Source organism: Agrilus planipennis, unplaced genomic scaffold (assembly GCF_000699045.2).
Source record: "Agrilus planipennis isolate EAB-ADULT unplaced genomic scaffold, Apla_2.0 scaffold177, whole genome shotgun sequence".
Classification (NCBI taxonomy): Eukaryota; Metazoa; Arthropoda; class Insecta; order Coleoptera; family Buprestidae; genus Agrilus; species Agrilus planipennis.
Window position 1 is genome coordinate 216422 of NW_020438926.1, and position 14868 is coordinate 231289.

Below are 14868 nucleotides of genomic sequence, written 5' to 3' on the forward strand. Positions count from 1 at the left end.
TCATTCGAAAATCTTTTGATTGAATTTAAGCACAAAGGGTACTGAATATCAATTATTTTTTGAAACACCACCATACACGTACGTCCAGTTGATTTATATTAAATATTTTCACAAAAAAAAATTGGGCGCACCCTTTTTCTATGTAAATTTATGAAGCAGTTGAAAAATTGTTGCAAAATTTTAGGTGAGAGAAGAAAAAATCTTTTAGGATCATAAAATCTGCAAAATAAAATTAAAAACTTACCAGAATTGGACCAACATTGTGTGTTCGTTGGTGAAACTAGATCGGGAGATGCTGTATTGTTATAGTAAGGCATCGTCGAATAGGTTGCAACTTGACGCGAATACAGAGGGCTGTTGACAAAAGAAACACCATTAGAACAAAATGTAAGACCCATAAGAAATTAAATAAATAAAATACTTTTGTTGTTGTTGTTGTTGTGGCTGTTGCTGCTCGCGATCGGCAGACGGCGGCCTTTTTATCATTTTTTCTAAAACAAAATCGTAAGTGGTGAGCAAATGGTGCAACACCGAATAATCCATTTTCGCGCCGATATAATTTTATTATCGCACAAACTTTCGCGTTAATTCATCAACGATAATTGATCATAAACCTCCAGCAATGCTGAACGATGAATAACAAATACTTCTATCTATCTAATCGAGTTAAACAACTCTTTCGTTCCACCACCATGCGATTATCACATCTCTGTATCAACAACAGACACACATACACACACCATCGTCTAAACTGAACGGACGAATGCTAGTGATAAAGATGGTTTGACCTTTCCGAGAACAAAAAATTCACAAGAAAAAGTGACCGAAGTATAAAAAACGAAAGATGGTATGAAAAAATTTGGCCGGTCTAGGTCAAAGAAAAAACAAAAAAAGATTAGAAAAAAATACTTTTGTAATATTAACCTTCAATTTGAAGCAAAATAAGCGCATACGGCTGCTCGAATACCAAGATATGTGACAACTGACAATCGAAGTTAAAGTTAATAATTGTTTCAAGTCCGAACCGCGATCCGATAAGGACGAAGCGATGCGATCCTTCTTTCGCCTCTCTCTCTTTTTTTTTCCGCTGTTAATTACTATTGTAATATGTACATATGCATGTGTGTTCCAGAGGTAGTAGTTGTAGTTGTAGTTGTAGGTACGTTTCTGATTTTCGGTCACGTGACGCGAGAAAACAAAATTGCATTTTATTAATTACGGTTATCTGTAGAAATAATTGGATGGCTAAATAAAAAAAAAAAGAAAAGTCGACATGTATGCAGTTGTTATTTTTTGTGCATTTTATTTATTAATTTATTATTGATAACCAGATTTTTTAATAGACATTATTAAGTAAATATTTTTATAAGACACGACGATTTTATCGAGATACGTGTGGAATTTTTCAATAAAAAAATATATGCATTTACTTGCATTACATATTTCATAACATAAAGATATTCTTGTCCTTACTCGTACCTAGCATCTATCCTCCTTAATTGCAGAGATTTAGGTATTAGAAGTTGCAAAAGTAGAAGTAGAAACAAGGAGTTAAATCGAGTTTTGGGTACATACATCTGTATATGGAAAACATAGGCATATTTTATTCTGTAGCTGTCTCTTGCATCATGAACAAAACGTGTTTAATAATTATTGTCCAAATTTCAACATTTTATATGTGTGATAACATATGAAATGTAAATTCTTGCACGATATGACAAAATTTCGCATTTAATCATATCTAAAATACATTGAAATTGTGATGGTTAATATTAAATATTAATTTCAAAATTCATTTTCAATTTTTATTCACTCTCCAAGAGGGTATGACAAGAGCAACAAATATTTTTGAGATAACTGATAGTGGACAAAAATAGAGAAGGAATTTTCAAATTAATATTTAATCATATCAAAAGTATCAGCCCAGTTATTTCTAGTGCTGTTCAAATGAACAACCACTTTGATCTCAAGTTCTTTCGATTCGAAGGATTTCATTATGGAAGAAACCAGGACCCTATTTCTTTCATCATCATCATAAGGTCGTCAGTCCTCTTGTTGTATACGCACCTCCACTCATTCCTACCCTGAGCTAATTTTCGCATTTCCTTAAAACTAGAACAACCCACATCTTCAACTATTTCTGAACAGTAATCCAATCTAGGTCTACCCGTAGTCCTATTAGCTCCTATCTCTGCTTCTATGTCTATAACCCTTCATGCCTCATCTATCATATTGACTACCATAGTGACTTCTGTTCTCTTACTCTTTCTAATACCTCGTCATTTCTAACTTTCTCCATCCACGGTATCTTCATGATTTATCCTGTAATAACACCATATTTCCAACGATTCTAACCCTTTCTTTTCAGCCGTGTCCACCATCCATTCTTTGCACTCGTGCTCCAGACATACACCTTCAACAATCTTTTTCGAATTTCTAAATTAACCGTTCCTGAGCATTGAAGTGATTTCTTTTTGTTGATGACGAATCGATCCTGCGTTATCCTTTGTCTTATATCTCTACTGCTCCTTTCATCCTAAGTTATTCAATATACTAGATACCGAAAATCAGCCACTTCTTCTAATTTTTCGTTTCGTATTTTTATATTCGATCTTTCCCTATTTTTTCTTCCCTTGCATACTGGTATTATAGTTTTACTTTTATTTATTTTCATACAGTACTGTTTTGTCAATGTTCGCGTCTTCGATGTATAGATTATTATTATTATTTTATTTCCTACTTCTTTACATTTTTTATTTTCTGTCTTAGTACAGTAGTATCCCTTTTTCTTAATTTTTGTGTTACTCATTTGTTTTTCCGTATTTCATAGTGTGGTACAGACAATTTTACAAAAGATGTAGGCAAATATAAATTATAAAGAATTGTGATTACTTTCTAGAAGAAAATACGATACTGTCTCGAAATGGTGAAAACGAAGTAAAAGTCATTATTTTTCATCGTTTCCCAATTTTTCCAGATTTTTCATGGTCAGGTAAAGCTAAATGTTCGACGAACGTAGAAATTACACATTTATTTGCCGGCATTTTCCTTTTTTCATAATTTGGTCATTCTTTGGACTATATTTTTTCAACCGCCACGTCTATCTAAAAATATCACCGCATTTTTCAAAGGACGATATCGTCCTAAAATGATCGCATCATAGAACAGAATATCCTTATGGTCAATTCTGAATTCGCCGCTAGTGTACCTATATAATAATTGTTTTTTTTTACGTCCTTGACAACTACATATATATATATATCTATAACACTCAACATTGACAACAATATACAACATGTACATACGGTAGAGAAACAACAAGTGAAATGTATTGTAAATTGTAGTAAAATCAGTAAGCGTTTTAAAAGGTTTTCCTCTATGTACTTTATATGTGCCTGTACATATAATATGCGGACACGATGTCGACTTAACACAAATTGCAGCTTTGAACGCACGTCGCATTTACCCACGGACATGATGTCTTTATAAACATGCACGTGTTCTTAGCAGGTTGGAGGAAATTACTTGAAAATGCACCCATTGTAAAGAAACGAATGCCACGTTCCACTTAGGTTTAGAAAAACACCCGGCAACAGGAAAAGTTTCGCATAATGATACGCACACTTCCTCATGACGTGTTTTTCGCCGATTGATTTCTCTACCACTTTACCACTTGTTAGTTATTGTCTCATCATGGTCGAGAAAACGTTTTTAAAAGGTGAATATTTAATCCCAGTTGGACGTAAAGGAAAATTTCATTAGCTTATCGGGCAGAATTGTTTCGGTCTTAAAGCTTTGTAAAGGATCTTGCAATTAACTGTATCCTTTAATCCCAATCTTTAAGTACATAAAGATATATCGGAAATTATTTATACAATATGACTGCTGTGATGCTATCTATATATTGGACAAAGTGGCAGAGTCATTTAAACTCGATTTAAAGAACACAAAAAGACAGTTGTAGAAGTATTTCAAAGATCTAGATATTATAAACAGCAATCTACGCGATCGACGCGAAAGAAAAGGGGTGTTTGAAATGTATGGTGTTATAGGAAGATGTCAAAAGTCCTATAGGTAGAAAAGGTAGACCTACGTTAGGTTATTATCCGCAAATATTTGACATGTACGCTGCTCTAGCTTTCGAGAAACATGCTAAGATTGGCTAAGTCCATCATCATCCTAAAGTCTTCAGTCCAAAGATGGATGATGTAAAATTGTTAGTCACTGTCCTGAAGACTTCCTGTCTTATGCCTTTGCCGTCATCATAACCAAATCTGACATATGCATAACATCTAACAAATTCATTGAATTTTTAAAACTGAATACTACCATGATTAAGTTTTTTAGAAACGAAAATTAACCGAAGAAGAAATTAACGCGTTTTTTAAAACGCACTAATAATAAAAAAGCAATTTGGTTTGAAGGTTGTACAAGAGTAACATATTTTTGTAACCAGCCCATGCACTTGAAAGTGTTATTAGCTTTTACAACGTCTATTGCAGTATGATTTTCTTATTTTACGTAATACAATACGCGTTTAGTTGTATGTAAGTTTTCTTGTATACAAAATTTGTAGTACATATATATGTACAGCAATGAAAATCTTAATAAGTCAAACTCCTTTTTTAACTTTTTTATGGGACGCTGACGTTCTACAACGATGACTTATTTTTAAAAAGGTTATTATAAAAAAACACTTAATAAACTGCCGAAGGCGTTACATTTTCTTGAAAAAAAATGTTTATGGATAACCATTAACTACACATATTTACGAACAAACTCAATTATTTAAACAAATTGTTCTTTGTTGCCTTTACCGATCAACTAATTTGTTAAAAAACTCGTCGTCGTTTGACATTTCTATTACAATGCACTACCAATCCACTCAGAAAAGTCCCTGAGACCAACAAGTGCACCCCTATTCTACTCGGGAATAGGGTGATGTTTCTTACATGACAGACGTTCTAACGTATATTTTTCGTTTTATACATCCATAATTTTTGTTTTATTTTTAAATTAAACTAATAATAATGATTCCTTGTTATATCTTACCTGAAAAACGAATGACCAAATCAAAAATGTCACGTATTCTGATATCATTTTCGAATGTAATCATTATGTGATGACCTGCGAACGCGTTCCCAAAACAGTTCTCAACAGTCTTTTAATGAAATCCATATTTTCGTTACTTAATTATTTTTAAAAGATAAATATTCCTGTACAATATAGATTTTGAAAAAAAACAATTAAATATTTTTGCATTTCGACATAGAAAAAAAAAATAGAACGAACGGTAAACACCAAAACTTCACGGTTCTTAGTCGAAATACTTTGCGGAATTGAAACGTAGAAAGGACAAAAAAATACACACGGTACGTTATCACAAGTTTTTTTAAAGCACGTTACCCCGTTTCACTGATAACAAGCCCGTATAGTACGACAGTTGAAATGCTGGTAGAACACGAATTAACCGCCAGTTTATTTTTAATATTGACTACAAATACCGCAATTGTTCAAACGGAAAGTAAATTTTCAACCGATGTTTACTTACATATGTGACCGGTACGAAATGGGAAAGGAACAATTAACAAACTAATTTAGAATAATATTCAACAATTAATATGTATTTGTTACGTATGTATACGAAAAGTATTAACTAGGTGTCTAATAAAAAACCATATACATATGTGCATTAATATACGGGGTGACCCAAAATACATAACTAAACGCCTTATTGTATGTAGAGATGGATAAGACATAAGATCCATTAAATTTTTTTCATTTTTTTTTAAAGACATTTTGACTGCATTCAAGAATTAGATTTACTTGTGTTTGATTGATTTACTATTTCTTATAAATTCTTCAAATCTTCGTTTATCTTTACAACTTGCTTGTAAAATTGTAACTATTACAATTTCTTTTAATAATTTTAAGTTGAGAAGTCAGTATGTAAACAGGTAAAAAGAGGCATTAGTAATCTTCCCTTTAATTTTTTTTTTTTTGAAATTACGAAGCCTTTAAATTGATGACAAATTAATAAACATTTCATAAATAGTTTTTGACTTTTCGTCGTGTGTATTTTTAGGTTGATGATTAATACAGACTTTTTAACGTGAATTTTGCTATTGTGTGTCTACACATAGGTGTAATACTGCTTAGTTGACGATTCCTTACCCAGCATTTAATGATATGACTGCACACAGTCCATTACCTATCCCATTGTCTAACGTGGATTACAATAAATATACCTAACGAAGTATTTCGCCACAATAATAACTTTTTCCACTGAAAAGAATGACTAACGGTCATACCGCTCGCTAAACAAAATTTGTTTAAAATTTTTCGTTGACATAATACTGTTTACAGTTCCTTGTTTATGTTAAGTCCAAATTTTGTCGTTATTTTGATAGATTAATCAATAATTATAGTGGACAGATAAACTGTTACAATGATTACATATTATCATTGCCTAATATGACCAAAAATATTCCAAAAGTCTGTTGATTTTAGTCGATGATCGCATGATTTAAACTGAAACATTTTATTTCATGTCAATGTTACATTAAATTAAATGATAACCAACAGTGAGCTTTGCTAGAATAGATGCTATGAATTCTAATGAAATCATAAGTTCGTTAATTTAGGTAATAATGTTAAGTACGTAATCTGTAGAAGAAATAGGCATTGTTGTGTACCTTTATGAACAAGTCCATTCACCCAAAAAATAGGTTAATAAACTGCCATAGTCAACAACAACTAGTCGTGTAAAGTCAGGGTCATTTGAAAAGAACCTCTTACTAAGTAATATTCTTTATCGTTCGTTATTAACGCGTTTACAGAATTTTGAAAATGAGCAGAATCAAATATTTGCGCATTTCTGGCTGAATTAAGAAAAGGTTACGAAAAGGCCGACTAACAAAAGAACACATCTACTAGTGGTCTAATTATAAATTTCGAATGAAATTGAACAAGAAAACAAAGAGATTCACTTATTCTTAGTAGTAGATACTTACGAATCGAATATTATAAATTTTAGTTAATCAACTGTCTGATTTCGTCCTCATATTTTGAAACTGAAACCGAGTTTTAGTAACGATTAATACTTATCATATGTACAATTGAAAATTTTACTATTATTATGCACCATATAGGTACCTACTATAAAGAATTTATCCCCTATACAAAAATACCTATTAAATAAAGTTAAATTTCTTGTAGTGTCACGCCTGGATTGATCAAAATGGTTTTGCATGTAACACGTGCCGCTGTGGCATCTGTCTTGTTAAATGGGGAAAAGGTATTTTTTTTACCGGTACCATTAACCATTTAACGCACTAGTAGGTACCACTAGTACCTACAGGAATATATTAAATGATCATCTTGTAATGCTCGCGAATAAAAATATCCAATAAATGACACAGGAAAAAAAAAAACATTTTATTGTTTTATAAACATCATGCATGACTTGCAAATGGAAAATATTAATGAATTTTTCGTGGAAATTTTACCGTAAAGTATAGATATATAATAGTTTGAATTATTTACTCATACGAATATGTGCTTATTCCATAAATAAAAGGTTCCTTGACATTCACAATTGCTTTGTGTCTCATAACCAAACGGTCGACAATTGAAATTTTTACCGGAAAAAGGCACGATAAGAAAACTTCCGGTGTGTTGTATTACAAAACTTGAGCGAGCTTTACCAAGAAGCTGCTGCGCTATTTTCATATTTTTATTTTGTTGTCGACTTTTCTCGTAAAATATAGTAGGTACTAACGCAAGTATTATTAAATGCTTCATGAATAAAAACATTAACAATTAATTATACAGACACGTAATTACCCTTATTTAAAAATGAATTAACCTTGTCACGACGATTGATCTGCGACAAAGTTTCAAGTTTTCAAATTGTGGGATTTTTTTCATTAGAGCTAATCTAACTCCTCCTCCCAAATAAAATCCGTAAATAATACCGACGTAATACAATTTGAAGATGAGGGGTCGTTCATAAAATACGTTAACAAATAAGGGGGTGGGATTGCCTAGCATAACGAGATATGACAAGGAAGGAGAGGGGTCTAAGGAATTGTGGCGTTCGCAGTTCATCAGTTTTAATTTAATGTTTTTCTTAACTTGGTAGTTCTTAAAATTTTTCATTTCGACAGAAACTAATTTACAGCAGTATCAGCATCTAGCGCAGGGTCGAGTTCGCTTCCAATAAAAAGAAGTCACTTCTATGCTGGCGAACAGTTAACTTAGAAATTCGAAAAAGGTTCTTAAAGGTGTATGTTCAGAGCACGGCGCTGTACGGGTGCGAAACATAGAGAAGGTTAGAAATGAAGAGGTATTACAAAGAATACGAGAACAGAGGACTCTATGGAAGACAATAGGAAATAGGCGAGATAGGTTAGTAGGACACCTTCTCAGGCATGAAGATCTAGTCAGACATATTAGAGGCAGAAACGGGAGTTAGGAAGGATAGAGGTAGACCTATATTACATTACTGTTCGCAAACAGTGAAGGATATGGGTTGCTTTAGCTTTAGGGAAATGCGAAGATTAGCTCAGGATAGGAAAGAGTGAAGATGCGTATCCAATCAGTCTTAGGACTGACGATCTTATGACCTTATGATGATGTTGAGAAAGTAATTCTCATTGCTATTTTTCATTGAAAAAAACCATTTATGGTAGGAGGGTGGTGGACTAGCTCTCGGGACGTAATATTTGTTAGGGGGTCACTAAGAGTATGCCCAAAAAGATGAAATTCTGTGTGACGTATTTTATAAACTACCCTTACACTTCTTATCATTAATTGCAAGGAAAAGTGCAACTAATATCCGGGTATATTTTTTATAAAAACACATTTTTGTAGTTCCTTATGTGTTTTTTGATTTGATCTACTATACCCTTGGACTCGGACGCATAAGACGACTGTATTTGACTATGTATGAAGGATCGTTTTAGGTAGACATAATCACACAAAAATGCCAAATACGTAAATGGAGAAAACGTTTAAAACACCATCACAACTCAAGTCACCCTTCTGTCTCGGACAAATGAAAACAATAAATTTTGCTCTAATCTAAACGTAACGATAAGCAGTATGACACTTCTTGAGTAGCACTCATCATCGAGTCTAGTCGATGCCATGTTAAACAGTGGCTCGAAAATAAAAAATTTTTAATTCGAAATTTAAACAGAGGAGCAATATATTTTTGTTCTTGTAAAACATCATTCCTATTGTTAATAATCGTTAATCATGTTAATAATTAGTAGCGTTGTACTTACTTTATTGGAATGATTAATTTCATTTTACAGAAATATTGCAGCTGTTGTAGATACATTAATTTTAATAATAAACAAATTGCTTTAAAAAAGTAACTGGTTCTTTTTACTACTCCTACTAGTAAGTTAGATACTTACAATTAGTATAGTTTTTAGTAAAAGTCAGGAACTTATTCATTAAACAACTTTTGTAATGGTAAGGAAACGGCGTTATTCAAATTGTCTTAATCACTCTTTTAACGATAACAATCAATAAACTATTAAATTTACAATCCATTTCCAACATTAAACTTCATACGTATATAATTATTTCTTTGTGATTACATCGAGTACAAGTAATTGTAATACTTTGACGTAATATTACTCTTTTTCGGCAATTATAAAATTAATTAAAATCAAATCTGATCAAATATCTATCTATTACATATAAAAAAATCTGATGACAGTTTGTAGTTGCAAAGAAGCGGCTAAAAATAAAACGTTTAAACCTGACCTTGGCGATAAAACAATTGAAAAAAGAATCATTCTTTTGCTCTGTTTTATAAATTAAAACGCGTTTAAAACAAAACACTGACTATCTTTGAGAATTGTTTATTAAATCTGAGAGAGTAATATGCATGTGGAAGCCAGTCAGCTAGAGTAACACGTCAGTGTCATATTCCATATTAACAAATGCCTATAATATTATTTTGTTGAAGTTACATCCGGAAAATTATTTATTTTCTATTGGACTATAACTGAAAAGCATGATGAGATCATATCGCCACCTAGCGATTAAAAAATTGAGCTTTACAGTTTGATGTGATTCTTTTTATTTTTTAACAAAAGTAAGATTGATAGTAGAATTAATGTTTCGTTTAAAGCAGTGCATATTTGGCTAAATAATATTAATAAATAATTTAAAATTTATTGATATTTGAAAATAAAAATCTGAACATTTACCACAAATATTGCACACCTTTCCTATCACCACAAATTATAAATTAATTAATTGCTGCTAGCATTCCTTAGCAATTTTATATTTTAATAATTAATTGATGTACAAAGGTCATTAAAAAATTATTCAGCTAAGGGAGATAAGTTGGATAAAACTCCTAAATGAAAATCTTATCATTACGTAATATTACTAATGTGCAAAGAAACCGTATACCTAAAATATAAAAAAATGAAAAACATTGTCTGAGACAGATAATATTGAGACGATTTATTTTTTTTTTTTACCTAAGGTTCAATGTTTTGTAACTTCATTAAGTCTAACAAGAACAAATGTAGATTATTCCTTACTTAGGATTTAGTTATAGTTTTATTTCTTAAGTTAAAAATGTGATGTAGATATTTAATCAAGCTGCAATGATGGAAGGGGCCTTGAAATAATGTGACAATTAATGGGAGTATAGGGGGGAAGTATTCTAAAGTTGGTCATGCAATGCTGTCAAAAATAATATCATGACTTTAAAAATAACCAAATCATACAAGAGCAAGAAGGGTATACAAGTCCTGAGTGACGAGGCATAACGAGGGGGGTTAAAAAAGTTGCATAAACAGCGTTACGTGATACATGAACGGTCCCTAAAGCAACCCTAAAAAGAGATGTAGGCGGCACAAACAAAACAAATTAAGAATTGAGCGCAAAATGTCACAGATCTTAATCCTATATGTACATATATTACGTACAAACACATATCATCTGCACGCTGCAGCTAGTTGTACTTCGTCAGGTCCGGCTTCAAAATTACTATAACTTTTTAATATTTTTTTGTTTCAAAAATCAAAGGTGTTGTTAACATTTTAAGTTCCAACTACCACTAATAGGAACTTGTGATTAAAATATTACTGGTTAAAAACACCACACCCTGTATAGTGTCTTGGTTGTATACATACATGTAAGCATATATTATAAATGAAAAATAAAGTTACTAAAATATACCAGTTCCTATTAAGCATTTCATAAAACGCATTCGTCCTTAAGGCTTGCTAGGAGTCCGGGGTAGGTAAATTTAACTCCAGATGTTTCGCCGATTGTTACGATCGGCATTTTCATTGGTTAGCAGAATAACTAATTGTAAAATACGAAATTGCTAACCACTGAAAATGAAACCGCAGAAGCTGGTGAAACTCCTGGAGTTAGATCTACTAGACCACGGCGAATCCTTAAAGCTTACAGGATAAATTAGGACTTCGGCCGTGAAAACCTATGTACTATTTGCTAAAACTATTGTCCAAACCTTATAGACATCCCTCAAATTATTCCATTAGTCAATATTCACTCAGGTATTATCGGTATGATTAGTCAATGTACTACCACCTACATATAGGAATGCGAACAGCAAAATACCATGTATGTTTATTTATACAATAATAGGGATGATATAGATACACCTCCTTACTGTGAAAATTGCTATTTCGAAATGCATTTATTTATTAGGAAATTGTGTTAAGTTAGGTAAGTGTTTCTATCTTAAAAATTAACATTTACATGACTGGACATTAAACAAAAGGCATAAATTAAGTTCGTGATTACTTTAAAATGTAAGAATCAAATCCATCAACCAAAGTGAATAGTTTTCTATTAAATTGAAATAGGTAGGTGGTAATAGGGGTTGGCCTTAGCCGTTCATATTAAATTTTCAATTTTGTAAATTCTTAAATAATTCTTTTATGATTAGGTAGATATTACCCATAGGAATTTGTAGCCAAGTAGTTTTGTCAAAAAACAAACACAAGTTACCCAATTCAAATAGAACTAAAAAGGTTCAAGTATGCGTTTTTATCGTCGTTCAGTTATTTTTAAAAAGTTGAAATTCAAACGGCTATCTACCATAAAAATTTTCCTCAAAAAAAGTTATCACATTTTCTTTCACACCTGAGCCATTGTTCCAACTTCGTTTTCGATTTACGTAAACGCTATAGGTAATTACAAAAAAAAATTCCTCAGACCATGTAAGCAAAAAAGCGCATTTCTATTTGTTTTTAGATGTTCGATATATACCACGTGTAACTTGATTAAATTTTAGATGATATCTATTTAATAACACTCCTATATTTTTGTAGCTACGTAATTTAATAAAACATAATTCGTAATATATGTAACCAACATTACAGATTAACTCTGGCTGGTAACTTATTGTTATAATAAATTGTAATGTCATCATTAATAACAAATAGATTGTTCTTTCTAGAATTATTAGATACAGGGTGGTCTCAGATTGAAACTGGCCCATATTAATATCCAAACATGTGTCTTAACAAAGTTAAACTTGACTAAGAAAAAGTTGCGAAAATAAATCATTAAATAAGCTACAAAATATTTTTCAAACATTTGTTTATTGCCTTTTTCATTTAAAGCTTCTGTTATATTTCGAAATAATATATATGTAGTCGAATATTTACTGAAGTATTAACGTTTTTCGAAAAAGGATAATCTTTAAAAAGATCTGATGGACTCCACACTAGCAAAACTAAACTAATTATAAAAGTTAATTAACTTACTTGGATAAGTTTCCGACGGTGTTGTTATCAATATTTCCGGTATAACTAATATGAGTGGATAATTGAGTCAGTTGAGGGCTTTCCATCCCTGCTTGTTGTTCTTCTGGTGAAAGAGTATTAAGATGAGTAAAGCCTGCAGTTCTGTTGGGAGATCCTGGACTAGGACTTCCACTTCCATTTGTTGGAGAACCTTGAACACTGTCTAACACCTGTAGGTACTGAGGATTCTGGTCCTCAATTTGTACCTGTGACAAAAAGGAAAAACATCAGCCAATCTTTTTCACAGAAACTACATAAAACGTTGCAAGTTGTAAGTTTCTAGTTTAAACTTTCAAAACAAAAAAATTTAGCGCGAAAGTTAAGTAATGCATGCGTGGTAGGTGTTGCGCATCAGATAATTATTAGGTAGCCTATCAGAACACACTGACGTAATCGGTATAGGGCTTACCTCATCTATCCTAGGATAGAGCAGATAGTCGTCAGCTCTCATGGTTGATGGGTTATAATTGCCTGATTCCTGGTTGTCTGTGTAGGAGAGACACTCCAGGGGCGTTGTTGATCTTGAGTGGGGCGACAGTTCCGCCCCTTCTTGCTTAGAGGTGGGACTGTAATGATCAGGCTCTTCGGTGTAGCCTTCCACTGCTGCAAAGCACCAAGGTTAAAAGTGTTGCCTAATTTAAGTCAACTTTACTTAACTTCCCCCACCACTCGTCTTAAAACCGCTTAAATACAGAGATACAATACTCACACGACAACTGATTGACTATACTCGAGTATTTAATCGATATATCCGTCAATTCGGAAAAAAATGCAACTCTAATATTAAAAATTGTTGTGGAGCTTGTATTTTATTCGTTATAGTTTATAAATAAACTTACAAGACTGATTTTAGTATTCTCAGAATAAACAATTTTAAACCTATTGATTATGATAAAATAAACTAAACTTTTTTTATCATTAGTACTCGTATCATTAATTAATTACCCCGTCGTCCCTTAATTAGTCAAGGTCTTAGATATGGGAGGAAAGAGGATATAGGTAGGAGTCTTTCCTTCCTGTCATAGGGGCAAATTTAGCGTAATACACCTACAAATTCACTATTTGCGTCATCGTTTTTATTCAATTATTATTTAGATTTTATTTTATGGAGAAATATTAGATATAAAATCCAATAATTCCAAATATCTAAACTTTTCATTTACTGTAAGAACAATGTTCTACAATTCGCCCTTTCGTGACACTAGTTCTTTGCCCATCATACAAATAATACTCTTGCAAAAGAAATTCATAAAATTTTTATGTCAATGTAATACGATAGGGTGAACCGCATAACGTAGTGAAGCATTTTTGATTTTTTAATGATTATCCACTAGTTGTTACGCAGTTTTTCTTTTTCAATTTTTATCAAACATTCAACGTCTAAAAGAAGTTCATAAATCATAGACGAAATGACTTAACATATTTCGAAAACGAAAGATAACGATACCTACAAACTTTACTTACGAGCTTCCTTATCTGTTTTATGTCTATTAACCTTTGACTGCTTAACACCCGTATTCATATCATCTTGACGCTCGATTAACCCTCCAAAAACTCTTAATAACAACTTCTTGTACCATGTACTAAAAACGATGCCCTTATATTTAATGGTTGACATTTTTTTTTCTTGAAACGAACCGCTATACACTGTGGTAGAGTGTTTATAAATTAACGGGGCCATTTATTATTAAAGCGTTGTAGTACTGCAGTTAGGTACGGAATATTTTTTTAACGACGACCTCAATTCGGTTACAAAAAATATTATAAATTGCAGCTATTTGTAAGGGATCTTAAAGCAGTTTTTTAACTTTACAGTCAAATGTGCCTCTTATACCTTTAACCCCTCAATTTCTAAATTAAAACGAACTTATTCGTAGACGGTACTTATAATCATCGATTACATGCTCCAACTTAAACAAGCATTTTTTTTAAACAAATAAGCAGTAAAAATCTATAAAGAAACAATGTTACACAAGTATGAACTAACCTTGAATTGAAAAGTTTCATGTAATACAAATATGCACACATTTATAATCACTCGAAATAGTACGAA

General features: G+C 31.9%; 1 protein-coding gene across 1 annotated transcript in view; it reads right to left on the minus strand.

Annotated features, from left to right (window-relative positions):
• Nucleotides 1-14868, minus strand: part of LOC108740680 (transcription factor GATA-4-like) — a 56462-nt gene that overhangs the window by 19695 nt on the left and 21899 nt on the right. The window contains exons 2-4 of the mRNA XM_025974054.1: nt 13225-13418; nt 12777-13021; nt 245-354 (exon numbers count right to left, since the gene is read on the minus strand). Coding sequence (XP_025829839.1) covers nt 245-354; nt 12777-13021; nt 13225-13418 — 549 coding nt within the window. The remainder of the gene's footprint in view (nt 1-244; nt 355-12776; nt 13022-13224; nt 13419-14868) is intronic.